Source organism: Rhyacophila brunnea, unplaced genomic scaffold (genome assembly GCF_057557595.1).
Source record: "Rhyacophila brunnea isolate RB1 unplaced genomic scaffold, BYU_Rbru_1.0 scaffold_1, whole genome shotgun sequence".
NCBI lineage: Eukaryota > Metazoa > Arthropoda > Insecta > Trichoptera > Rhyacophilidae > Rhyacophila > Rhyacophila brunnea.
Genome location: NW_028232751.1, coordinates 36020173 through 36046926, shown reverse-complemented (window position 1 = coordinate 36046926; position 26754 = coordinate 36020173). Strand labels below are relative to the sequence as shown.

Genomic DNA, 26754 nt, shown 5'->3' with positions numbered 1-26754 from the left:
TTTAATAGATTAATTATACTGAGGAATCAATAGTTTTTCAAAATATTATTTTCTCAACGCTGACTTTCATACATTATATTTCAAATAAAAACATTTTCGTTTTAAATAATCGATTTTTTTGTATGAATTGATATTATATATGCAGGGCTTCTTTGATAATAATATTATGTTAAATAGATAAAATATTGCAATTAACTATATAATCAAATTTTCAACATACCTACCTGTATTTTGTGTATAATAGGTTTATATAAACAAGTAATTTTATACACAATATGTCAAAAACGAACCCATGTTATATTTTTATTTCATAAAATGTTTTCAAAATACACATGTGTAAATAGGTTAGGTAATATAATAAACTTTTTTTTGTTTGTAATTAACTGTAATAATATTATTTGTGTTTTTTTATTTAACCATTTTATCTAAACAATAATGCTATGTTATTTTATATAGAACAATATGTAAAAACAAGACCATATTTCTTATTCCAATATTTAACCAATTGCTATTAACTGATTTATGTTTAATTTTTCAAAATATTGTGTTTTTTGTGTTATTAAAAATAAAATACTTACTTCCATTTGCATTATTCTTTCTTACCCTGAATCCTAATAAAGTTTTTATTGCGGGAACTTTTTATAATGAACATACGTTTATCATAAATTGGTTGTAAGCTTGTGTTGATAAAAAAAAAATACTCAGTGGGGCGTTTTTATGTCCGAGTATGGCCCGTTTGCAGCAAAGTGTACCTAATTTCAGAGAAATAAAACTTTGTCTCACAAAACGAGTACACACCCTATAGTCTAAGGTACACACTGACATTTGTGTGCTACCTCTGTGGGAGGAGTCCAATCTCTTTGGGCTCTAAGCATTTTTCATCGGAAGAGATACTTAAATAAAAAAGGGTCTTGGAGTTTTTCAAATTTTCCGTAATTTTTTTTTCTGAGAAACAAAAAACCTATACATTTTCAACAGATGACAACGCATACTATATTTTCCCCCCAAATACTATAACTTTGGAGGCTCTGTACAATAATTCCACTTTGCAAAGATGGCAACACTGCTACTCGAGCAGTGTAACTAACCGTACTATAATTATAGTATTTGTACTATAATTTTGGTCCGCGTACTATGTATATAGGGGCCAAAGGTTGGTATGACTTCAGTGGGGTATGCCTTGATGCCAGATCAGGTGTGCTTCCATTTGAAATGCTGAGTATGTCGACTATCCATGATAGCCAACAAATCCTACCTCTAACCTCTCCGTGGGGGTCCCTAGGCAATGCAGTATGCTGTAGCAGATAGAGGAGGGTGCAAGGCGAATCACCAGCGCCTAAAAACTGGTACATCCTGGCTACGGGAAGGAAAACCCCTACAGAAAACCAAGGCATTTTCACGGGCCCTAAGGTGGCAGCCCCACCAGTGAACTCGGGTGCTGTGGGATGATCACCTGCACACCCTAAAACAACAGATTAATCCAAGCACAGGGAAGCCTCGGACCCCCGTTTCCATCTTGACGACCTCGCCCGAATTCGGTAAACGATTTTATTTTGGAACCTACAATATCCGTACTCTAAATGTCCCTGGGTATAGTTCGCCCAAAATACTATAATTTTGAATATCTTACTAAAATTGAATATAAAAGTACTATAATTTCGCATTTGCCATTTCGCAACCGAGTCGTCTTCGAAAATTCGGAAATCTGCCTCACTTAAAAATTTTCTTTTCCTAAAATAATGAGCTGACTATGAAAAATGGGGAGCCTGCGGCCCTCGGCAAAATATTTTTCCTAAAAAAAAAAACGAGCCGACTATGAAAAATCGGGAACCTGCGGCCCGCGGCGAAATAATTTTCCTAAAAAAAACGAGCCGATTATGAAAAATAGGGAACCTGCGGCCCGCGGTGAAATATTCCCCGTTATTTTTTTTCTCTTGAAACAAAAAATGTATACATTTTTAACAGATGACAACGCGTACTATATTTTATCCCCAAATACTATAATTTTGGAGGCTCTGTACTATAATTCCACTTTCAAAATATGGCAACACTGTACTCGAGTCGACTCCCTAGTCTTGTCAATCTGACTGGTTGCGTCGGCGTGTTTTTTAATCAATTTTTCTGCGAGTTCTCCCATTGTGATTTCGATCTTGTTATTTTAAAAGTTTTCTTTAAGTACTTTCAAATTAGATATATAGAGATTTTTTATTGGATACAGGTGAGCGAGATTTGCACCTGTGTTGGAATTGTAAAACATAATATCATTAATTTATAAATCTTGGTTTTTTTACATTTCAATATCGGATAGTTTCAATAGTTCAATACATTTTCGTAAATTTTAGAATTTGATAAATTGCATATTAATATTATACTATTTTCTTAAATTATCTGTTTCAGCATTAATATCAATTGAGTTTATTCACTGAACACTTCCGAAAATCAGTAATTAGTTGAAATATATAGAAATACATTTTTTTGACGGATCGATCCGGATTAATTATTATTAAATTTAATAATAATCATATTAAATGTTTTCCAAGTGAGAAACAATATAGCTATTAGCCTTTACATACATATTGTGATACGAACAAGATTGTAATTAGTCAATTAATTTGTCGATGTAGAATGTTATGTTGTTCTATTAAAAAAAAATGTTTGAGGTTATGTACGTTGTTTACCAATTTTACTATTATTTATAATTTTCGCTCAAAATGCTTTCAGATTAAAGATATTGTTATTTTTCATTGCATACCAGCTTTTAAGACGTGTATTTGTGTTGTAAACATATATTGTAATTCATTTATAAATCATGATTATTTTGACGTTTCAATATCGGTTACGAATCGAATCGAATATCGGTTAATCGTATATGCATTTATTATTTGCTTTAAATATTATAATGTTGGAAACAATTGAGATGACTGACTGAAAGACCGAGCACATTATGTAATTTGTGTGAAATACATTTTTATGACAGATTGACCCCAATAATATTATTGTCAGAATAATGCCCCTACGTTGACTAAAACTTTATTATTTGCTTGTAACGTACATATTGTGAGATGTATTAGTGTAATATTGCTTCATTTATTAGTCAATATTTGTAACTTTTTTTGTCATTTTTGAGGTCTTGTCTTGTTTGTTTGGATTTTGATATACATACAAGTTTGTAGGGTCAGTTGCATGGTTACAGAAAGTAAAATTATTATAGTCTTATTATTTTATTAGCAATCTAATAATGCACACACTAAACTGACTAAACCATTAGGTAGGTATCAATATTAATGTTTTATACTGTTATATCCTTCTTCTTGGTCGTTCCCTCATTGCTAAGGATCGTGACCATCTTAAAATTGATTCGTCTTTTGACCGACCAAGACTTTCCACCCCTCTTGATCATATACTTCTCTCGGGACAGAATGAAGGCTGCCCCCAGTCAGCTCCTTCACTCAGTTGTTCCAGCGCGTCAATACTTTCCTCTACTTTGCCTTAGGCCGAGGCTACCCAAAACTACCAATCTCTCCTGGTTATTCAGTCTGCACCGAACGATATGTCTAAAAAAATCCAGAATACATTGTTTCTTTATCTACAGTCTCTGGATGATTGACTGGTTCGTCCTGTTCTCTGTCCAAGAAATACAAAGCATTTGGCGCCAACACCACATTTCGAAGGCACCAATTGTGTTTAGCCTTCAGGGTCCATGATTCGACACCGTATAAGAGTATGGAGAACATTAATGTTTTCACAAGCATCATTTTCGTGACAATTGAAATTCCCTGATCCTCCCATATGGTGGCAAGAGGTGTCATCGCATTTTTCGCAATCTGTGTGCACCTTCTTATCTCTGTTTCATATTTGTCTTTTCCACTAATGGTCGATCCCAGATATACAAACTTGTGCACTGTTGCTTGGATTTGGAGTATACTTGCTGCTAGTAAAAGGTTAGCCTGCTCGATAACCATTAACTTGGTCTTGTTCCTATTACTAAGAAGGCCGTATTTGCGACTCTCTTCATCTACCATAGCTGCTCTTCGAGTTCTCTTTCATCAGCACTGATTATCATCTGCGAATCTTATGTTTATATACTATTATATAAAGCTATTTTTTATATCCATAGTTCTCAAAAACTACATATTCCCATGAAATTATAAGATATCATTCCTTTAACGTTTCACACAATATTAATTGATTAGGATGTAGTGGCAAAACATTGGATGTTTGCAGATTGTATTAATAGTACCTTATTTTTATTATAAGCATTCGCCGCACTACATGTTTTTGTCAATGGCAACATCGAACTGGGGATTCTTAATTAGTCAATTGATGTTTAAGGTTTGGATATGGTCAGCGGTGCATAACAGTCACTGTTTGTTTTTCAGGCTAGGCTCCAGGTCCGGACTGCATTGACAATATTCTTGTCAAGCGCACATGGGCCGTCGCTGCGCCAGAGATTACCACTCCATTCAGTGATTGCATCAACAGCAGAATATTCCCCGATTACTGAAGGTAATTCCCAAAGCTGGTAGTCAAGCACCTTCGGACCTCAAAGCCAATCGCCCTCTAAGACTCATGCCGGATGGATTGGTGCCCACCTGAATGAGATCGCACCGCTTTCGGAAAATCAATTCGGTTTCGGAAAAGGTAAATCAATGGAGGACACCATAAGGAAAATGATTGCCATAGCTGAAAATTCCAACAATAAGTATTTCCTTGGAGTTTTCCTCGACATTGCAGGTGCGTCCAGGCCTCTTATTCTTCAAAATTCGTGTCGATTCAAAGTTACTTTAGCAACAGATCGATTGAGTTTCGAGTTGGTTCAACAGTGGTAGAGAGGCGCATCAGACTGGTTTATCCCCGAGGTTCTGACCTCAGGCCCCTTCTCTGAAATGTACTCTTTGATGATTTACATGGAATCTTGCATCCAACTGACTGTTCTATCATTGCCTACGCCGCCGATGCAGTACTTCTGGTTGATGCCAAAAGCAGGGCGAACATTGATAGTGCCATTGGCGTAGCCTTAAAATCAATTGTGACTTGGGGAAAATCAACTAGACTGTCTTCGCATTGAGTAAAACAGAAGCCATTGTCCTTAAATGTCCAGGTAGACTTCAATGAAAGCAGAGGGGATACAAGCGTTAAAGTGTTCAAGATCGTCACATATCACAGCGTGTAAGTAGGTAAAACCAGAGCCCAGGTTTACAAGGCCGGGACGGCCTTTTAGAGAGTTGGTCGCATGGTTGGTAACAGATAGGTCTAATAATAAGGGCACTCAGAATTGCCTATGATGCCATTTTCACGGGGATCGCTGCCTATGCTGCTAGTGTGTGGTTATTACAGGTGGGAAAACTGGTTGATTTTGAAGACTAAGTATACTTATTACCAGTATAAAAAAATACTTTGTATCGAAACTTGTTCCAAAATACTTACTAGTATTTGGAATACTATATAGAACGTTTGGCGTGCGTATGCGACAAAAGTTTCATACTCAACTGGAACTAAAACCAAGTCCATATTACTATTTGAAATACGTATCGGCTCAGGGAACTCAGACTGTGTATCGGCTTCAATAGAATCGCTAAAAATACGCTGAGCTCCGCTTTTCGAAAAGTCCCATTTATTATAAAATTTTAAACACGTAAATTTATGAGTGGTTTTTTTCTGTTAGGTTACAATATTCTTGTTAACAAAAATGAATAACAGTGATTTTTTTAAATTGTAAACATGTTTTGAGCTGTCATATAACAAGCCTAAGCCTGTGCGTCATCTCACCACTGTGCTGCGACACAAAATTTATGACCTATTATTCATACATTCAAACGCAATAGACTAATAAATTAAAATATACCTATATTTCAGTGCTATCTCGTTCGCGCGCATTTAATGTCAATATTGTTGAAAGTCTACCAACTGGCGAGTGCACAGAACAGCAACTCGCGATGATATCATCACAAGTTTTTTGGACTAAGTTTATTGAGCCACACATACTGAGTATGGGTAGTTTCATCCGAAAGTTGAGTACACAAACTGGTGACAGTATTTCCAACTCACCTCTAGTGGTTATCTCCACAAAAGTGTTACGATTAAAACTATTCTCTTTAGTGGGCTTAGTTGTCATTCACTGAGACCTACCGTTCAACTTCCACGGACACGCTCCCTGTCCTGGCTGAAATTTTTCCTCTTGACCTGCACATACTTGTACGCAGTGCATCCATGATGCTCCTCTAAGGTGAGGTACTCCATTGTTTGGGACTCACCTTGGCCGCCTGCAAACCTTGATGCTGAAAATGTCACTGAGAAAATGGAAAATATGTTGAGAGTATACTTCAGTGAAACGGCAAATAATTTTCAACTATAGGCGCGACGAAATTTCGGACTCGCTGCCAATCGGAGAGCGAAAGTCGAGCTGTGAACACGTCAATTTGTTTTGTGATGGCGTCAGGGAAATTAATTCTTAAATTGTGTAAAGTTGACTAAAAAACGTTATCCATTTACTTGAAAAAGAATACATATCAATGAATATATTATTATTACTAATAGAACAATAAACATAACATTAAATGGATGCATGTTGAATTTTTATGACAAATTATGTTTTGTTCTGCACGCGTCGTTTACACATTCTTCGTGTCGCGTAGTCACAATCGTTTTAGTGTTAGGTGTCGAAAACCTGGTTAATTTACTTAATTTTTGACTGGCTGCAGTTGATTTGCTACTAATCTCTTTGAGCTTGGAGTTGTCACTAGACCAATATGTCCATGTGGTGGTGATCTACAGGATGCAAACCAGTTTGTACTCATCATGGTCGGAATAGGTCATAGTTATATGACTATAATCAGTGTTACCCAAAGTGGGCATTATCGTTATCGTAGTAAGGTACCTACTGCAATTTGAGTCTGCGTATGGTCGACACTTTACTTGGGTATAATATATTATCATTGGTTACATTAATCACTGATTGTGTTGCATTGTTTAATTTTAATCTATATATCGTCGGTATAGTGGCAAAAGGCGTTAAGTCAAAAAACCTTGTTTTGAGATAATCGTCTTTTTCTAAATTCAAGAAATTGTAACCTCTCTATTTAAATAGTTTAAACATTTTTACCTAAACTTGCTACTTTATGATATTTGGTAATCATTTATGAATTCGATTTGAGTATTGTCAAGTCTTTTTTATAGTAATAATAATTCGTTTTTTGAGTTTATTTACAAAAAGGTGAATTAACGTTTTTTGCCACAATGATTTTTGAGTTAATAGAATAGTCAAACATAAAATGTTGTAGTTGAGTAGTAATACATTGGACTCTAATAATAATAGAAACTGGCCAATTTAAAATAAAATTAAAATTAAAACAGAAATAATATTAGGTAGGTGGAAACTATTAGGTAATAATATTAGGTAGGTATAGCAGTAATTTGATATTTTTGTATGTAAGATTAGTAATAATCTTGTTTCAAATTACGATACTTTTCATCTTTATAAAATTATTAAACATAAATTTGTGTAGCTAAGTACTAGGTAAAAATAATAAAAAAAAATACATTTTTATATAATTTATTTATCAGAACATTGGATTAGAGGTGGATAAACGGTATGGGGATGATGATTACACAAAAATAATTTATGAAAACAATTAAAATTAACAATTACCCTATAAAATTAATTAAGAAAACTTAAAATATAATTAAGCGATCATTTCCGCTTCATCATAGCCAACCTCGAAGGGTTCGAGAAAAGAGTATTTAATTTATTTATTAGAAACATCAGATAACAGGTGGATAAACGGTATAGAGATTTAAGAAAGAAATTTGGCAAATACTTTCTTTTAATTCATTTTGATGAAATTGGTATGATTTTGAGTCCTTGCGCAGTTTGCCGTCAGCAATTCGTACCCTTTGGGTTTTTGGAGCAGCACTGTCTGCATTCCTTAAAATAAAATCCCCTTTGCGCTCGAAGCTCTTTCTTCGTCGTCTTTGGCCATATCCGCCCCTTAATTGAAGCATATGGACACCACGCGGCGCCTCCAATCCTTGACGCTCGCCAGTCTTTTTGCTCCGTTCCAGGTCAAACCAGCATCCAGTAGCTCCGCCGTAAACACTCTATAGATAGTATTTAGCGGCCTTCCAGGACGCCGGAGTCAGGTCGGCTTGAAGAACAGGCAAGCTAAGTTGAGGTTCTCTTCTGGCATTCGCAGTACGTGGTCGAGCCAGGTCCAACGTCGCCTCTTCACTCTCAGCGTGATGAGAAGCTGTTTGGTGCATTCTCTTATCTCCTCGATCCTAAAGTCATACCACCACACCCCCTATATTCATCGCAAACATCTATTTTCGAAGCTCAGTATACTGTTGCTCTGAGCCTTCGTAAGGTGCCATGATTCGCTACCGTAAAGCAGCACCGTCAGAATGCAAGCGTCAAATAGGCGGCATTTGGTTTTGACCGAGTACAATTGTGAGTCCCAGACATTATTAATATTGTCTCCATCCACAACATCACTTTGGTGTGCATCATCTAAAATATAAATAAAACATATGCGTTAGTAAGGATGTCTTTCCGATTACATAAAAATACGCCATAGAAACGCGATATCAGTACACAAATAATCAATAATTGTAGAGCAAACCTCATTTTGAGGTTATGTTGAATTAAGTTGCTTACCTTTTACATGCTCCCTTATTTTATTCTGTTGCCCATACAGAAACATAATATTTTCCAATCTTAAATTATACACGTTGATAAAAACGATTATACAATAGATTACAAGCATTATTGTAGAAAATATGAGATATATAAATACGCGCGAAACGTCAACATTCAGAACCAACTGTCAAATGGTTGCAAGCTGTGTGTGGCATAGACAATAAGTCAATATAAATAACGGACAAGTGACTAGAAGCTTGAAGCCAAATAACGTTAAGTCATCTTATTGTTATTTGCCACTATGAAGTATGAAAGAAAGTGACTTAATACGTATTGAATTCTTTAAATTATGTCACAACTACATGGACTTTGGCGGAGCTTGTTTTTTCAGACGATAGAGCGTGTTAAACTTTATCATTCTGCATTCACAACTCAAATCAGCCAATTTTTGACTTATCGTCTTCTGCCACTATACCGACGATATATAAAAATTGATGTTTGTTTGTTTGTCTGTCCCGTATGCGTTCCTATACCATTCATTCGATTGCGATGAAACTTTGGTGAATTGTTGTGTGCACACCCGCGGAGGTTTCTGAATTAGAAAAACCGTCTTCTTCTTCTTCATTCTATCTTCTTTTATTCGTATGGTTCCTATACCATTCATCTGATTGTGATGAAACTTTGGTGAGTTGTTGTGTGCACACCCGCGAAGGTTTCTGAATTTAAAAAAACAACGTTCTTCATTCTATCTTCTTCTATTTATATGCGTTCCTATACCATTCATCTGATTGCGATGAAACTTTGGTGAGTTGTTGTCCACACATCCGCGAAGGTTTCTGAATTAGTACAACCATCTTCTTCTATTCCTATACGTTCCTATACTATTCATCCGATTGTAATGAAACTTTGGTCAGTTGTACGCACGCCTGCGAAGGTTTCTGAATTAGTACAACTATCTTCCTTTTCTTCTATTCTATCTTCTATTTGTATGTGTTTCTAAACCAAATTTGGAAAATCCATGCTTCTCACATGGACAGCTGTATGTGGCCTGCTCACGCGTTGCAAAACCTTCTGATTTATTCGTGTATGCACCAGACGGAAAAACAAAAAATATTGTGTGTCCAAAAGCACTTCAATAAACAGAGTTAAAACACAAATACTTTATTTCTTTGAGTGGCATTGCAACGCATGCCAGGTACTCGCTAATAGGTACATACACAAATGTCACTTTGTCAATGCATCTGTTTGTTTGATTGTTTAAAGTTTAAAGAATGTTCAAACACGCGCGTCAATATCATTTTACTCCCTTCTTCAAATATAGTTTGTCAATTTATGGCTACGGCCGTATGTTGTAGCTTAACCACTGGGGAATGCCAAAAGAAATGGCGTATTTCAAAAAATCACTACCTTATTCTTAGGTCAATAATTATTATAAAGCAATCATTATTCGTAGGATGTTTATCACACTTGAATGGTCAAAGACATAGCTTATAATTAGTATCTTTAGAATTATCTTCAAATGTGTAAATCTTGGCGATTTTTTGAATAATAAAATGCCTAATTCTTGTCAAATTTGGGATCACAGAGATTATCGATATAATTTTTTATCGTGAATATTTTACTAAAATTATCTCATCATAAATTATACTAATGGTTTTATAAATGCGTTTAAAAATTAATAAATGTAAAAAATCTTAACACCACTGCACATTCATTTACCGAAATATGACTATATTCTAAAACATTAGAGCGAGAGGTTTAAAAGAATACTATTTTATGTAATAAAAATACTTTATGCAGTCATCAAATGTTTAAAATAAATATAAAGGATAATAAGGCTTCAAAATTATATAAATAAATTATCTACAACGTTTAAGGAATGTCCAGGATCATGGTTTGAAAATGCAATAAAAGCTCCATTTTGACCTACGCTGAGCATGTGGGCTGTTAAAGGATTACGTGTAAATACAGCTGAGGGGGTGGGTATCCACAAATTTCTTGGGAAGTTGAGTGCAAGTGTCTTATGGATACATATTTTTACCTTCATAAAATATACCTAAGTACTGTTTTTGAATTTAATATTTTAGAAAGCTTAGTGTCTGTTTTAAAACCATTAGAAATTTTGTGTAAGAATTGAGCAAAACTGACGCAACCAATTTAACGGCAGAGGCAGTATTTCATTTTCTATTTGAGCAACTGAAAAAAAATGAGAATCCTCTAAGCTATGAATTGACAAATATTTTAACTGAACGAATGTTAGAACGACGAACTACACGTTTAGTTTCATTATTAAAATATTTACAAAATGCATCGCCCCCCAGGAGTATTAGCAATTATTCATTAATAATTGGAAGTTAATTGGTAGCCCTACTCGTGAGTAGCGAATTATTCGACACTGACAGATGCAAACTGTCATTAGTCTCTATGTGCAGGTTGTTATACTGAGTCACACATTGAAAACCGTCTCGACTGAAATGTAGTCATAAATCAAAACTGGGTGCAACAGTCCAGTTATCTTCCATGTGCATAAGCAAGGCTATATCGGGACAGTGACGTCACGCGGCCAGCCAAAATGAATGACAATGTGCGACATTTTGCGATTATACCTTTGCCGCATCTTCTTCTTCCACAGCGCTACATCCCGGGGTGGGATTTGGCCTCCTCCATAACCGCTCTCCACTCACTTCGGTTTCTCGCCACACTTCTCCAGTTACTGGGTCTTCCTATATGAAGCCAGCCCTCTTCTACGGCGTCAGCCCATCTCCTTCTTGGACGGCCTCTGGGTCTCTTCCGTTGGGGTAGCCACTTCCTCATGATTCTTGGCGCTCTAACTTCAGGCATTCTCTCCACATGTCCCGCCCATCGTAGTCTTTGGGACTTACAGTATCTTATGATTGTTTGCTGTTCAATCAGCTCTTCCAACTCGTGGTTCATTTTTATTCTGTAGTTCCCATTTTCCAACGTGGGTCCAAAGATTTTTCGGAGTATTTTGCGCTCGAAGACAGCTAATTTATTTTCCTCGTTTTGAGTTAAGCACCAAGTCTCACAGCCATAAGTGACCACTGGCCTCATAATTGTTTTATATATTAGAAGTTCACTTCTTTGCCTAGAATTTTCGACCCCACCAGTCGCTTGCAGGCATGCCAGCATTTATTCCCGGAGATAAGGCGGATTTTTATCTCCTCTGCTGTCTTATTTTGGGTAATTAGGCTGGATCCGAGATACGTGACTTGTCCACCCCTTCACATGCATGCTGTCCTATGTCTATATTCTGCAGCGGTAACTGATCGCGTATCCTGACCATATACTTAGTTTTTGATTGGTTTATTTGCAGCCCAGTGTTTTCTGCTTTTATTTTCATAGTGCCACCATGGTCGATCATCCTCTGTTTGGATCTGCTTGTAATTACTATGTCGTCAGCATAAGCGCACATCTGCGTTATACTATTATCTACCTATCCTCTTATGTTGGTTTCACGAGCTATGGATTCCACCAGAAGGTTAAATACCATAGTGGATAGCGCATCCCCTTGTCTCACACCTGATTTGATTTTGAAGCTTTCAGTTTGCTCATTTTGCACATTGACAACTGCTTGAGTATCCGTCAGTGTGGTCCTATGCCGCATGGTGGATGAAATTTATTGCATGCGACATCAGATATTTTTTCAATCTAAAATGTCGCATTCCAGCAGTGTGCTATAAATTGAAAAATAAAGTACTATAAATTGAATAGGTACTTACTAATTGGGATTTTTGTTTTATTTCAGAATTTATAATGCCGAAAATGACATCATCAAACACTGTGTTCATAGAACACGAAAAACAACATTCTGTGCAATGCATGTCTAAGTGGACTAGGATTTCAAGTGAAAATAAGAAAAATGATGATGAAATACAGAGACCGGTGTGTTACTTCTTGCATATGCCAATAGACATAGAACAAAGTGCTCAAACTGCTGATAAGATTGATGATCCAAAAAAAACTCCCACATCTTACTTTATACCCTTCGATGACAAGGTTTTGAAGAATTTTCCAAAGAGATTTAAAAAACCACCACATAAGGAACCCACAACACCTGATTGTATCGATGTGAATATACCGAAATGTTTCTCTATGCAGACTAGCTGTGGAGAATTCAAATCAAGACCAATCAACATTTCCTACTCATCCAAAGTACATCTTCAGAATGTTGGTTTAAGCCCATTTGTGAGAATGCTAGACATGGATAATACATACCTAGGTTTAACTGCTCAGAAAATGACCACTTCCACTCCAAATTTAAGTGGAAAACATACACCTAGTAATAAAACTTTGGATAACTCGATGGGGATTGATAATATATCTAGTCTTCTCAGACTTTTTCCGACAATGAACACTCAGCTAACTAAGAGTACGCCTGTGAGCTTTGAAGTCTATGGAGGAGATTCACGTAATACACAATTAATAGGTAAGAACATTTTCAATGCAATATGAATCCAATTCCAATCAAATATCTATTAATTATTGAATATGTACAATTTTCAGTCCCTTTTACAAATTACAACCTGCCAAAGGGTTCTTTTGCCATGGATTTACTGACAGTCTTCCTAAAAGAGATATGTTGGGATATCACTATAATTACTGATGAAGACATGACCATTAAAGCTCATAAGAATATTCTCATTTCAAGGTAACAATTTAAAATATAGAAAATAGGTTTATTATAGTATGTTACATATTTACTTATGTCTTACTTATGCTACAGATTATTCAGGTTCATAGCCGACTGCCCAACCATTGTTCAGGTATCTCTATCCTAAGCTATCTGTCTCCAGTCATTCACGCTCAGCCTCTCTGCGACCCTCTTGACATTATCCACACATTTCCTCCGGGGGTGGCCTAGGAGCCAAGTGCCTGTGGGGGTTCCTTTATAAACTTTATGGACAGCTCTAGATCCATCACATCTAACAACGTGACAGTCCCATCTGAGTCTTCACGCCCTCAAGACATTGACTATATTAGGCTTAGTGTTCGCAGAGCTCAGCATTTGTACGGATGCGCCATCTTTGGGTTTCTTTGACTTTAACCGGTCGGGTAACCTTCAAAGAATTCTGTTTTTGAATGCTTGGATAACCTCTTGTTTCTTCTCTAGGCCCAAGGTTTCATACCAATACAAAGCAATTTGTTTCACGGTCATGTTGTATATCTAGACTTTTGTCGCTTTGTACAGTGGCTTAGCTCAGTATGAAGAATTTCCACTCTTCAGTTTTTATCTGATTTCGAAGTTCATCTCGTTCTTTTGGAGATGTTTGTTCCAAAGTACTTTAAAACGGCGGTGCTTTCGATATGTCGTATAACCCCCCAAAATGTTTTATGGTGTTTATTTTTCTTCGACGCTTAGTTACGTACTTGGTCTTATCAATGTACCATTAGATTTGAGTGAAAATATTCCGTATATGTGTCCTTTTTTCATTCACTAGATCATCCAGTGATCGCCAAACGGTCACTTGCAGCGGCATTTTCGGTAGCTCGCATAGGATATTTTATCATATTTATAAATTTGAATGTGATTTGTCGCTTAAGGCGTAAAACCCACTTAACGGAGCGAGTGGGGCTCTCGCGCAAAATTTCACAAGTGGCGTGTAAATCATCGAAAATACAACGTAATCAAATACGCCAGCGCACACTGGATTTGACGATGCTTTGTGCCCGCCTGCCCCATGAGTCACCGTTGTGTGGCTTTTCAGCTGGACGAATTAACGAAAATACAACGTAGTCCATTCATTGAACACGGCAAGTAAAATCACGCACCTCGAAGCGTCGTCGATGGACGAGCGAGAAGCCATTATTTAAGAACAACGAACTCTTTGTTTAGTTATTGCGTGTCCGATAATAATTACAAGCCCCGAGAAATTTAATAATATTTTTATTGCTTTGTTACGAAAGACGCTGATAATAATAATTATTTTGTGCTCCTTGAGCCCCTTATTACATAGGTGAAGGGTAATGCGCGGGTGGGAGGGGGCCTACTCAGTAGTGAGCGCACCGAACGCTTTTTTGGTGGGCTTTATCCCTAAGAGTGTTGCCTCAACTGTGGAATCTGTATGGCCTTTCGTCCCAACAGAAAAGTATCCAATTTTATTTCGAATTGCGCTCAAAATGAAGGCATTGTTTTGTTCTACCTACTTGTGTGAATCAACGTTTTCCACTATGAAGGTGGTTAGGTTAGGTTAGGATTAAAGAAACAGACTCGCAGATGTACATCTTGATAATTGCATTCAGGTGGGAGTTGTGAAATTGTGGAAGAAGGTGAATGCCATTTTTTTCACTAATTATTTTTACTTTTACTCACACTTACTTCAAGATATTTTTCAATTACTATTTTGTTTATAAATAATTAAATAATTAAAGTACACGTTTTATGTTTTATTGAAAGTCCGTTGTCCTAATTTATTTTAAGTAATATAATAATATTATGTACGGTAGGATATAAGGACGATGATAAAAAATTCTAAAGAAAGAATATGTATAAGTAGCTCACCAGACAATTTCAATTTCTGAAAGTAGTTCACATCCTTATTGAGTTTGGAGACTACTGGCCATGGCCCCCACATAGGGGGGGCTAACAAGGCTCTAGCCTGGGGGCCCAGACTCAGGAGGGGCCCGGCGTGGCGACTCGACCAGATAAGTGAGATGAACACACATCATAAATTTGCTCTTATAGTAAAAAAAAGTTGCCTGGCGCTATTTTCCTTCAATAACGTTATTATTTAAAAGTATGTGCTTGTACGATACAATTTTTAATTGTGTATTGATACTCGACAACTCCACAATTCAAATGGATGTATTAAAAGATACAAAAAAACACTAAATATACACATTAATTTTACTGCGTACACCATTTGGAAAACGGCTACTGTAGAGCATCACAGTGCCTTTATCCTTAGCGATAGGTAGGGGGGCTCACCAAAGATCCTAGCCTGGGGGCCCGCTTCAGGATGTGGGGGCCATGCCACTGGCCTAACTAATACTTTAATGAAACCATTTAGGATGGCTCCGCCTTCTGGTTTGAGAGGTTCTTTTACAGTTTTCTCTAAAGGAACATTAAAAAGAATTTCGCGATAAGGAGTCACTCAACTTTAATCCAGCTGTCATCTCGAAAGATTCTGATACATTCCCCTATATATGTATCCTGCGTCTGAATCCCTCCGTGCTTACTGTCACCATATTAATCATCTGCCTTGGGGTTTGCAATTCGTTCAATATGTTCCAAAGCGCTTCTCTATGCACACAGTCATATGCAGTTTAGAAATCCACGAAGAGACAGTGAACATGTTGGTCGTATTCCCACCCCTTTTCCAGTGTCTGTTATAGCGTGAAAATCTAATTAGTAGTGCTGTGGTTTCTTCTGAATCCACACCAGTGGTGAAGGGTGGAGGTAGGCTGTTAAGATCCGACATAAATAGTGCAAACTAAACTCCACTGAAGTGTTCCGGGTAGCAGATGACAAAGCTAAGATCGCCTTGATGGTGGCCGACCTCCGCTAGGGGATGGCACAATAAGAAGTAGAACTTTGTCAGTCAAACGGATTTGTTTTCATTGAACTGAGACTACAATGTGTAGATAGTGTTGGTTAGTTTTTAAAATTCAATCAAACCCTGCCTATCCAAACCATCATAGTAGATAATAGTCAAAAATATTCATTTATCTATAAAATATCTAAAATTATGCCATTAAACCATACACAATTTTAGATACGTTATAGATAGACGAATATTTTTTTTCGATTATGGTTTGGTTTAGGCTGGGCTTAGTGAATTTAAAAAAACTAACCAACACCATCTGTAATAATATGTATTCTTAATTCAACGAAAACAAATAAGTATGACTGAAAAATTGTGCAGGATTTTTGTCGGATCGCTCATAGCATACCTAACCTATTATGTTTTGGTTTAGGCAGAGCTTAATTGAATTTTAAAAACTAACCAGCACCATATGCAAATTGTATTATTAGTTCAATGAAACGAATAAATATGACTGCGAAATTTTACTGTGCACTATTTATGTCGAATCTTAACAGCCTACCTCCACCCCTCGGCACTGATCCACACTGATAGTCCCCGAGAATATTTTCCGCATAAGGCATACTGCTGTAAATGTCTATATTAAAGATTTTCAAATAGGATGATACATACCTAGATTTTTGAAACTGCCATTCATTTCAATTAATTGCAATATTATGATCAAGTCATAATAATTTACACATTTCTGATGAATTAGCCAATTTTATGATCACACAAAGACAGGATTTCCTCCAGTAATAGTTATTGGATGCAAGATTATTCAAAATTAGGGAAAAAATTACTTGAATTGACATTCGTAACCGTAAATGTATGTAATTTTGATCACTCTTTGTATTACATTATTTTTTTTATCTGATAGTCTTTGCTACCTGATGCTAGAATTCTATTCTGGCATATATATATCAACATAGTATATATTATTTCGATTCAATTTTCAGTTGATGTACTTAAAAAAAAAGTATATCTCATTTGCAATATTTACACAGTTAGAATTTTCTTAATGCGATCTTCAGCGATTTGTGTGATACCTATCTGTAATAAATTATGTATTAATAGTTATTATTTATCATAAAATTGCTCTCTTTTCTTAGCGCTGATTATACCATATTTTGTTATGTTAATTTCAATTAGTTGCTACTCGCATTCATTTACTTTTATGGTAGGTATATAATTACAATATTAGTTGCATTTTCGAAGAGAGTTTCTTAAATGAGTTATTTTCTAAATATCTTATTGTTTCTTACAGATTTTTTGGTTTTGGTAATAGTTGAATAATTTAACAATTCTTTTTCCAGGTGTCAGTACTTCGCAACATTATTTAGCGGTGAAACCAAATATGAAGATGTGATTGCTCTCGATGGGTGTGATTTCTTTTTATATTACTAAAATTTTTTAGTGAAACTTACGCGATAAGGATAGAATAGTTATGGGATAATATAATAAAATATTAATTATTTGTAGATATTTCATTCCGCATGGTTATTTTTATTAGAAAAAAATTATTATTTAAATAGTCCATTTTAGAGATTCTAGAGATTTTATAAGAAATTGATTTTTTAAAAATTTAATTGCGCGGTTTTCTTTTCAGATATCTTTTTAAGACCGTCCATTTTGCTATATGCCACCTGTATGCGGGAACCATTGATGTGCCGAAATGTGTTAACTTGGAGGATTTGGCAGACCTCACAGCAAAGCTTCTTTCAGATGGGATAACCGCTTCTTTGGACAATGCCCTGACGAGCAGATATTGCCATAATTTCCATGAGGTAAGTGTCTTTATATTGGCATATCTGTTGGAAACATAAAGTACTTAAATTTAAAAATTTGAAGAAAAAATTGTTTTCGATAAATCAATTGTTATTTTTGTAGCATTTTTCATAGAAATATAATCGATGCATTTGTTATAAATTGGTAATGGGACATTGCATACTTGCCGACGTCAAACCTCAAAGCGTAAGTAGAAAGGAAATTTGTTATTCCAGTTAGGGATTGCAACACCAGTTTCCCAGTATTTTTCGATACTGAAATACCAGCTTTAAAAATCAGAAAATACCGTTATATTCGGTATTAACAAAGCGGAAACCAGATGTGAAATAAACATAAAAAGTTTAATAGAACTGTAAATTTTTTGTCGAATTACACAATGTCTGGCTTGCTTCTGTTGTCCTTGGTCAATGACACGTGCCGATTCGCAAATACAATTGCAATATCGGAAGCCGTATAGAAAAAATTAAATGGATAACTTTAAAAAATCACATTGTTTGTATTACGACTGATGGTGCCATCTATAATGGTGAAAATTAATTGAGGCTAAACCACAACTATGGTTAGCTCAAGAATTCAATTGGTGGTGCTTAGTGTACTATATTAATGGAATAATGAAGAAACATTAAATGCAACAAGCGACGTCGATATTAAATCCACATCTGGTGCCAATGATCATGACAAAAAGGATGATGAAGTTAAACAGTCTAATAATCATTAATGATTGTGTCCAAAATTAGTGAAGTAATATAAAAAATTCGGAAACTGAGATTATTTCGTTAATTCACCATGTAAAAATGATAAAAGTTTACAGAAATGTCAAAGAAAAATTCGGAAATGAATTATCCTTAATATTGGATTGAAAAACTAGGTGGAATAGTCTGCTAGTCATGATTGAACGCTTTCATCTAAAGATTGCTTGATAAAGTCATCAATTTATCTTTATTCAAAATATAAATTTTCTGAAGATGAATTTACAATCATTTCCTCATTACTTGGCACTTTTTGCCAATTAAATTGAATCTAGAAGCTCTGTGTCGCAAAGACAAATCTTCTGATGCTACTCTACACTTTTTATTGAAAGAGCTGATCGAACAAAATACACCATTAAGCAATGAATGTAAAAATAAATTAAAAGGATACAAGGGAGACAGACTGACAATTAAGATATTATGCTTCAATACTTGAACAGCTCAAAAGATATATGGACTTTTAAGAACTGTCAGAAATATTTAATCCAATCACTAAATCAAAAATCACTAAAATAGTCGTTAACCCTTGTTTGGATAGACAGCAAAGAAGTTTTCATTGATAATGGAGAGAAGAAGATGAAGACGTAGCACCTGATCCTGTTAGCTCTCTCTCATTAGAAAATAAATGACAAAGAATGGTATCTATGAATCCATTTAAAGTGAATCAATAACCAAAAAATCCACCAAATATAGTTTTCGATGAAGTATCATATTATTTCGAAATAGAAACCATTCTTGGAAAATATTTACAGTTAGTTTATAATTATTTAATGACTGTGCGTCTAACAAATGTGGGGTCTAAGAGGCTTTCTCTGCAGCCGGACTGATTTGCATGAAGATATTATCAAGACTAACAGATTCCACTTTCGATGAACTAGCCATTTTCAGGTGATATTTTAGTTCAAATCATCAATAAATCCAAAGTATTTGTAAAATTCAGCATCTCTATCGTATTATTATCTTTACCTATTTTTAAAGGGTAACATAATAATATATTATGTACCTACCTATTTAGATATTTTTGCTATAAAATATTAATATTTTAAAGAAATTTGTATTTCTGTTTTTTTCCCCATATATTTTAAGGAATACCGGTATTGTTTATTTATTTTGGTATTGCAATCCTTAATTCCAGGGCCAATGATTTTTATTAATTTTTGCATTTTATAATATAATTATGTTTAGTTTGCAATAGTCATGTAACACATTTTTGTGTAAATGTATAAAGTCCGTGAGTAATCTTAACACACAATAATGAGTTACAGTGAACAAAGTTTTTTTAAACTTTCTTATTTGCAAAATATTATGGGTATTGAAATGCCTACTGCATCATGCTTAATTAAATATTATTACATTCTGTAATAACTGTGAATTTCTCGTTGACATCAAAAAATTCTATTCTCCTGAAGGTTTTTTTTTCCGACCATGTCTGATCCTAATAAGAACATATGGGCCTCCACGAAGTGGAGGTTTTGTATTAACAGATTTTTGTTTTTACGAGAAAGTGTATGTCAGCCACTTGCTCAACCTATTAGGTCCATACTCTGACTCAAACACAAATTGAAAAACAATATGTGTATTTGTCAAACCCAGGATTCGAACCTGGGACCCATGATGCTATTGGCCGACGCTCAAGCCGCGCGGCCATCGTGGGTGTCTCGTGTGGTTTTGAAGGCTTAATTGGCAACAACTAGTTTTTTGCAATAAATCGGGAATGGTGATATATTAACTTTTTATTTTCTGTCAGCTGGCTATGCGTTTTGAAATTATGCATAAATTTTTATGACTGAATCATTTATAATTAGCATTTGTATTTATAGTTTTAATAGCGTTTGCACACAGCTTTGGCAGGGTTTTCTCTCTGGTGTTTGTATATTTCTACTGTTCCATATCGCAACTTTTCAAATTGTAAATCATTTTTTTATAAGTTGTTATTTATGTTTGCTTTCTTTTGCGTGATGGCTTTTTGTTATAAATGTTACAGATAGACCTGTTCTATGAATTTTTATTAGCTGACAATCCTATTCAATATACATAATATATTTAGCACTTTAGTATCTTAAGTTTTGTCATGGCCGGGGCATCGCAAGCGTGATTTCGATATCAAAATTTTGTAATATATGTATTAAGTTTTACTCAAAGATATTGAAGAAAGCATTCTCTACTAGACAAATTTTAAATACCTATGTCGAAGGTGAGCTGAAAAAAGGTACTTTTGGACTAACATTTAAATTATTACAGTTTCATTTATAGTAAACTTCATCTGTTATTGTATTGCGCGTATTTGTCAAAACCAGCAGACATTTAAACACAAATATAGATTTACTTAAAACAGTCAATTCCATCAATTATTAAATGTGTGGCTATTAATTGCTAAGTATTGTAACAAATAGATGTTATTGTTTTATTAATACATGAACAACCACAAACACCACATATATCACATGCATATTTATTTATATGCCATTTCTATAATACATACTAACATTTTAACATAAGGGGTCCCTCTAACAGTCTTACACTCTGGTTTTACTATTATACACATTTGTTATATTTTTCTTTTCAGCCTTGTTCGACCTGTGAAATCTCCGGATTGAAATGCTTAAAGTTAACTCACGTTACCCATAATGATAATATGTTCAGTGCAGTTTTGAAGTGGATTAGAAAATATATTGAAATATTCAAAGGCGTTATTGCACGCTTCGAATTACCTGATGCTGTAGTTGATATGATTTTCAAGGGATACCAACCAGAATTGGTAAGTTAAAAGAATATTATATTGTCCTGTGAATATATTTACTAAGATAATGGAATTTAATTTTCTCTGACATTTCCCTCATAATAATTTTACACGCTTTTGTGGTGCTTTTAACTTTTAAACTAATTCATTTGTAAATGATTACATGATTTTGTTTTTTTTTGTATTGCAAACAATATTATTCAACATAATTTATCACGATCTACCACATCATGATGTGTTTGCAATAGGGTACGAATTTAGGATTAAATACATATTATTTATTTCAATTAATATGTGTATTTCAAACAAGGATATGGTTTGTTCATGTGTGTATTCTATATTTTATTTTGTCAGTTCCCACATAAATTCCGCGAGTCGCAGTTGAGTAAATGGCTAATCCTCATAAAACATATCAACTGTTGAATGCCAAATTTTTTCACACTTTATCATTTTGTTTGCTCTGCCAATTTATCAAATCACATGATTTGAATTTCGGATTCCATTACGAATTCGTTGTTTTTGCTATATTGAAAATTTATTGATGACCACTGGTGTGGTTATGCCTTTCAACAGTCAATAGGTTACGGTACTTCTCTTATTATCCATTATACTCCATCCTGAATAAAATTTCTGATTTATACTTTTCAATGACTAAGTATTTTTAAGTTTTATTAAGTAAATTTATTCGTGTCATTTCAAACCAATATATTTTCAGAATAATAAAAACCTCATGGAAAACTTAGTGCTCTTTGGGATGATTCTCAAAACGAAAGACTCCCAGAAAATGGTGGAAACGTATGCAGTTATTGAACAATGTATTAAGTACATTGCTTGTAATTTAAATGCTGTCATCGGCTCGAATGCCTTTTTAATATTAAAGGAGGATCCAGTTGAACATTTGTTGCCTATTGTTAGCAATTGTCTTTTGCTGGGAGCAGAACGAACCAATGTCAAGGAAGCAATCAGAGCATACGATAAATTGGATGATCTGGCTGATTACCAAAGGCACGAAATGTGGATTAGTCTGAATAACGAATTATCAGTGAGATGCGAAAAAGTCTTAATTAAGAGCGTATTGCTAAACAAGCAGCGGCCACAATGGGTTGTGGAACCAAACATTTTAAAGCTACAAGTGAAACAACATATCACTGATTTATTTTATGCAGTACGGACCAGCACAAGAGCTAGGCTTGTGATACTTTGGAATGTAAGTTTGTCTATAATTATTATTAGTGTAGCGATGATACACCCAAAGTTACGTAGAAATTACATTTTGGGAACTGTAGTGTCTTAAACCAAACACATAAGGTGAATACTGAGTTTGTACTCTTCTTTATCTTGCCACCCTTCTGTGTCATAGGCATGGCCCCCACAAGGGGGGGGCTGATAGGGCTCTAGCCTGGGGGCCCGGGCATAGGGGGGCCCGGTGTAGCGACCAGCTAAAAATGATATGAATAGAAAACAAAAAGAAACTTTACACAATATTTAACTTTATTTTGTCATGCAAATAAAATTAATTATTTTATTTGGTACAACACAATTATTCCTTTCATCATACCGACTTATTTCGGCTCTTGTGATTGACAATCTTTATCGCCATACGCACTTTTATGCTGAAATATAATACAATACATTAATGAATAAATCAATTGCGTTTGATTTAAAGCTCAAATTGCAAAAACAATAAAAAACGCAATAGGCGACAAAAAGCGATTCCTTTTTGGGCGGTGTTTATGAGATGACATATTTGTCGGCATTGCAGGTGTTTGTTTTGATAATTAATCACATTTCAGATAATGAATGCCGACAAAGAAAAGTAACTGTACAAAGGGTGCATTATATTAATAATCTTTCTTAAATCCCGTCGGTCGACAAGTTTGACATTTCTGGCAGTGTAGCCAACTTTATTATAATTATAGAGTTTTTACTATAATTTTGGTGCGCGTACCATGTCCAATATAAAAATGGTATAGGACGCCCAAAATACTATACTTTCGAATATGGGATAAGTTTTTTCTTCTTAAAGATTTCATTTCTACAATAAAAATACCAAAATTTTCGAATCATAATTTGGTGTGAAGTATTATAATTTTGTAATAGACGAAAATTTGTCGAACTGAGAAAAAAAAGTTGTTAGGTCAGGAAAAACAGTCCTCGAAGCGAAAGAGTTTTTCAGATTCGCTTGTAAAAAAAAATATAACTCGGAATCCGTTTCTTACCTTTTTGTGACAGATAAGAAACCTGTAAGTATATTTTCAACCGAAAGTAATGAGTAGGTACCTGCTATTTTATTTTTGCACTAAATACTATAATTTTTGGGACCATGTACTATAAATTTGGTCATAAACTGATAGCAACACTGGTCTGGTGCAGTGTTGCCAACTGTATAATTATTATAGTATTTGTACTATAATATTGATCCGCATACTAAACTATATAAACACATCAAAAATTTGTTCTAATAATAAAAAAAGTCGCCTACGGCGTAAGTTTTCTTCAGGATTTTTAAAAGTTTAAAATATAATATGGTTGTGCAATACAATTTTTGATTACAGTTTACAAGTTACAGTTACACAAGATATTAAATATTTTGAATAGATGTAGGTATGTACCTACTCAACAATACGCTGAATATTCTTACTAATTTTACCTCGCGGAAAAACAATTGGGAAACGCTGCTGTAAAGCATCACACTGCTGTTAACCTATAGGTAGGGGGGCCCACCAACGATCTTGGCCTGGGGGCCCCGTTTTAGGATGTGGGGGCCATGGTCATAGGTGTAAGCCATTAACTTGTTGAAGACCGTCATTACATAAGGCCCTACTTATTACCTACCCTATCAACTACCTTCAATACCACATAAGGGGTTGATTCAAAACCTCCCCCTTACTCATTTGACTACTCCATCGATCATCCATGGTCAACATTCGACCACCTTCACTTCACCTTAATTGTGCATTTCCTGTTTTTGTTTACAATGGTTGTTATCAGTATTCTGTGTGTCAAGATAAAAACATTTCTGTGGGCATTTAAAGTAAGCTCCGTGTTATCTGTCACTTCACCAACATTTTGACATCCCCATTCGAAGAAATCAACAAATCTACTCATGTTCAAGCTGCTCAGCATAAAAACTGGAAGCTCAGCATAAACTCTATCGAATCCACAAGTAAAAAAACTCAATGCCTGCCAAATTCCAGCTTTCTACTTTGTTTATGGGGCCAAATGCCTTTATTGGTTTAACATAATGTATAAATAACAGAGGCAAAGGGTGGAGGTAGGCGGTGGAGATTCGACATATTTTTATTTTAGCAAATTTTTAACCCATTGTCAGTTGTCAGTATACTGTATTTATATATTTATGTATTATGTACTCGGGGATAAGATACTACCCAGTTAGCAGTTTTTTGCAAATAACGAACAGATTAACCGGTTAAAAGTGAAATATTTTTGTAATATTTACACATCGACACCCCCTACGTATAAGATCGGAACTGCAAAATGTAGTACGATTTCAATAGATTTTAATGACACCACAAGTTAATTTAAATACTTGAATTGTAAATTTTTTAGATTGGCCTATAAAATTTTGATTAAATTTTTGTTTTTTTTTTTTCGATATTGTTTTATTATTTTTAAAATTATTTAATAAAGGCAATCAAGTCAAAATATCCAAAAACACAGTTACGACCATTTATGTAGGGGGTGTCGACATGCAAAATATTACAAAAATATTTCACTTTTAACCGATTAACCCCGGCCACCTACGATGGCTGCGCGGCTTAACGTTGGCCTATAGCGTCGAAGGTCCCACGTCTAGCAAATACACATAGTGCTTTTCAATTTGTGCTTGAGTTAGGGTATGGACCTAATAGGTTGAGCAAATGGCTGACATCCATAACATAATTCAATACCCTAGTCAGAATTTAAAAAATTATTTATTTCCGCTTTACAGTGGAACCCCGATCTACCGTTCTCGCATAAATCATTTTTCCGCACGGATCGCTCATTTTTGAAAGTCCCATCAAACACCCATAAGAACAATGTTAAATAATCCCGCATTCACCGTTCCCCGATTGATCGTTTTCCTCTATCTATCATCTAAATATTATGGTCCTATCACAAATATTATCCCAATTGACCTTTTTTGTTGAATATTTTTCATTTCACTTTCGTAGAATTGTTTATGATACATGCAGACCTCTCAGTCGCGTCGCTTTGTTTGCACAGGTTAGTCGGCGCTCAGGCTTGCCTCACATCTCGTATCACGAATTTTTATTATATAAGTTGCAACGAAAATGCCCCCCCTTGAAGAAAACTAGAACTCTAGCTGAGAAACTGAAAACAATTCAAGACGTCGAGAAACATCCAGGAGAGTTTTTTAAAAAAAAAAAATTATATCCGCATTTATCGGTTTTTTAGGGTCCGATGAAAACCGTAGAATCAAGGTTTCACTGTATAATATTTATTTTACAAAATCCGTGGAAGTTTTCTGATTTCTTGTGTGATGCTTATCCCTATTAGCTTGGCTCTTAACTGGCTTGATAATAATTTCTGATCACTTCTTATCATGTCGGTGAAGTAATATATTATTTTTCTTTATTTGCAGAGAAAAAACATGTCGACGACACGAGAACAGACTAACATAATATGCAATGCTGTGGAAAGCTATTATGCAAAGAAAACAATGGAAGAACACCGTTTGATGAAGAAATGTCGCCTGCGAGACCCAACTAAAACTAAACCTACTCCAAAGCCAACAAATATTGACCAAAGCAGATCTGTAGTAAACAAAACTATGTTGAAAGTAAAGGCAAAAAATACTAAAGCAAGTTCAAACTCATCTGTGGAAAAAGTGGTGACCGCAAGAAAGGGTCCGTCAAAAGATGCAATAGTCGAATCAACCCCAAGTTGCTCCAATGCACCACAAATTGTTATTTGTTTTGCTAAGCCCGTTGCCAGAGAAATCAAATCGAAAAAGAAATCTAGAATTCCATTGCCAATCGTTAGAAAAGCACAATCAAACCAGGCTAATCCACGAATTTCTGACGATACACGTAGGGGCATTGAATCACCAATTATTACAGATAGCGATGTCGGTGTTCGACCTAGCACATCGACATTTCAGCGCCCTACACAAAGCAGTTCTGCGAAGGTGGTTCAAAAACCACCTCATGAAAAGAAGTGGTAAATTAGTGCTTCTGTTATAAACCTGACCCAGCTTTTATTTATTTAGAATCCGAGAAAGAGACAGCTGTGGCTGCAATGAGAATTTTCTATTTATATTTTTATATTTATTAAATA

The 26754-nt window shown here is 35.1% G+C and overlaps 1 protein-coding gene across 3 annotated transcripts; it reads left to right on the top strand.

Annotated features, from left to right (window-relative positions):
• Positions 1-2071: 2071 nt before the first annotated feature.
• LOC147079720 (uncharacterized) lies at positions 2072-26754 on the top strand. Of its 3 annotated transcripts, XM_085943551.1 has the most exons (9): positions 2072-2218; positions 4380-4641; positions 12402-13082; positions 13160-13304; positions 17493-17558; positions 17786-17963; positions 21280-21471; positions 22169-22660; positions 26060-26754. In XM_085943551.1, the coding sequence occupies exons 3-9, from the start codon at positions 12410-12412 to the stop codon at positions 26639-26641; spliced, it is 2328 nt and encodes a 775-aa protein (XP_085799677.1). In that variant the 5' UTR covers positions 2072-2218; positions 4380-4641; positions 12402-12409; the 3' UTR covers positions 26642-26754. The 3 variants fall into 3 exon arrangements, with proteins under 3 accessions (XP_085799677.1, XP_085799685.1, XP_085799692.1); XM_085943559.1 differs by lacking the exon at positions 4380-4641 and having other exon boundaries at positions 2075-2218; XM_085943566.1 differs by lacking the exon at positions 22169-22660 and having other exon boundaries at positions 2078-2218; positions 4380-4506.

What these genes read in the sequence shown, in the direction of transcription:
- LOC147079720 (XM_085943551.1), top strand. Translation starts at nt 12,410, where the DNA reads ATGCCGAAAATGACATCATCAAACACTGTGTTCATAGAACACGAAAAA. An exon ending in ACGTAATACACAATTAATAG is followed by an intron (nt 13,083 to 13,159) that starts GTAAGAACATTT and finishes TACAATTTTCAG; the next exon opens with TCCCTTTTACAAATTACAAC. An exon ending in GGCTTGTGATACTTTGGAAT is followed by an intron (nt 22,661 to 26,059) that starts GTAAGTTTGTCT and finishes CTTTATTTGCAG; the next exon opens with AGAAAAAACATGTCGACGAC.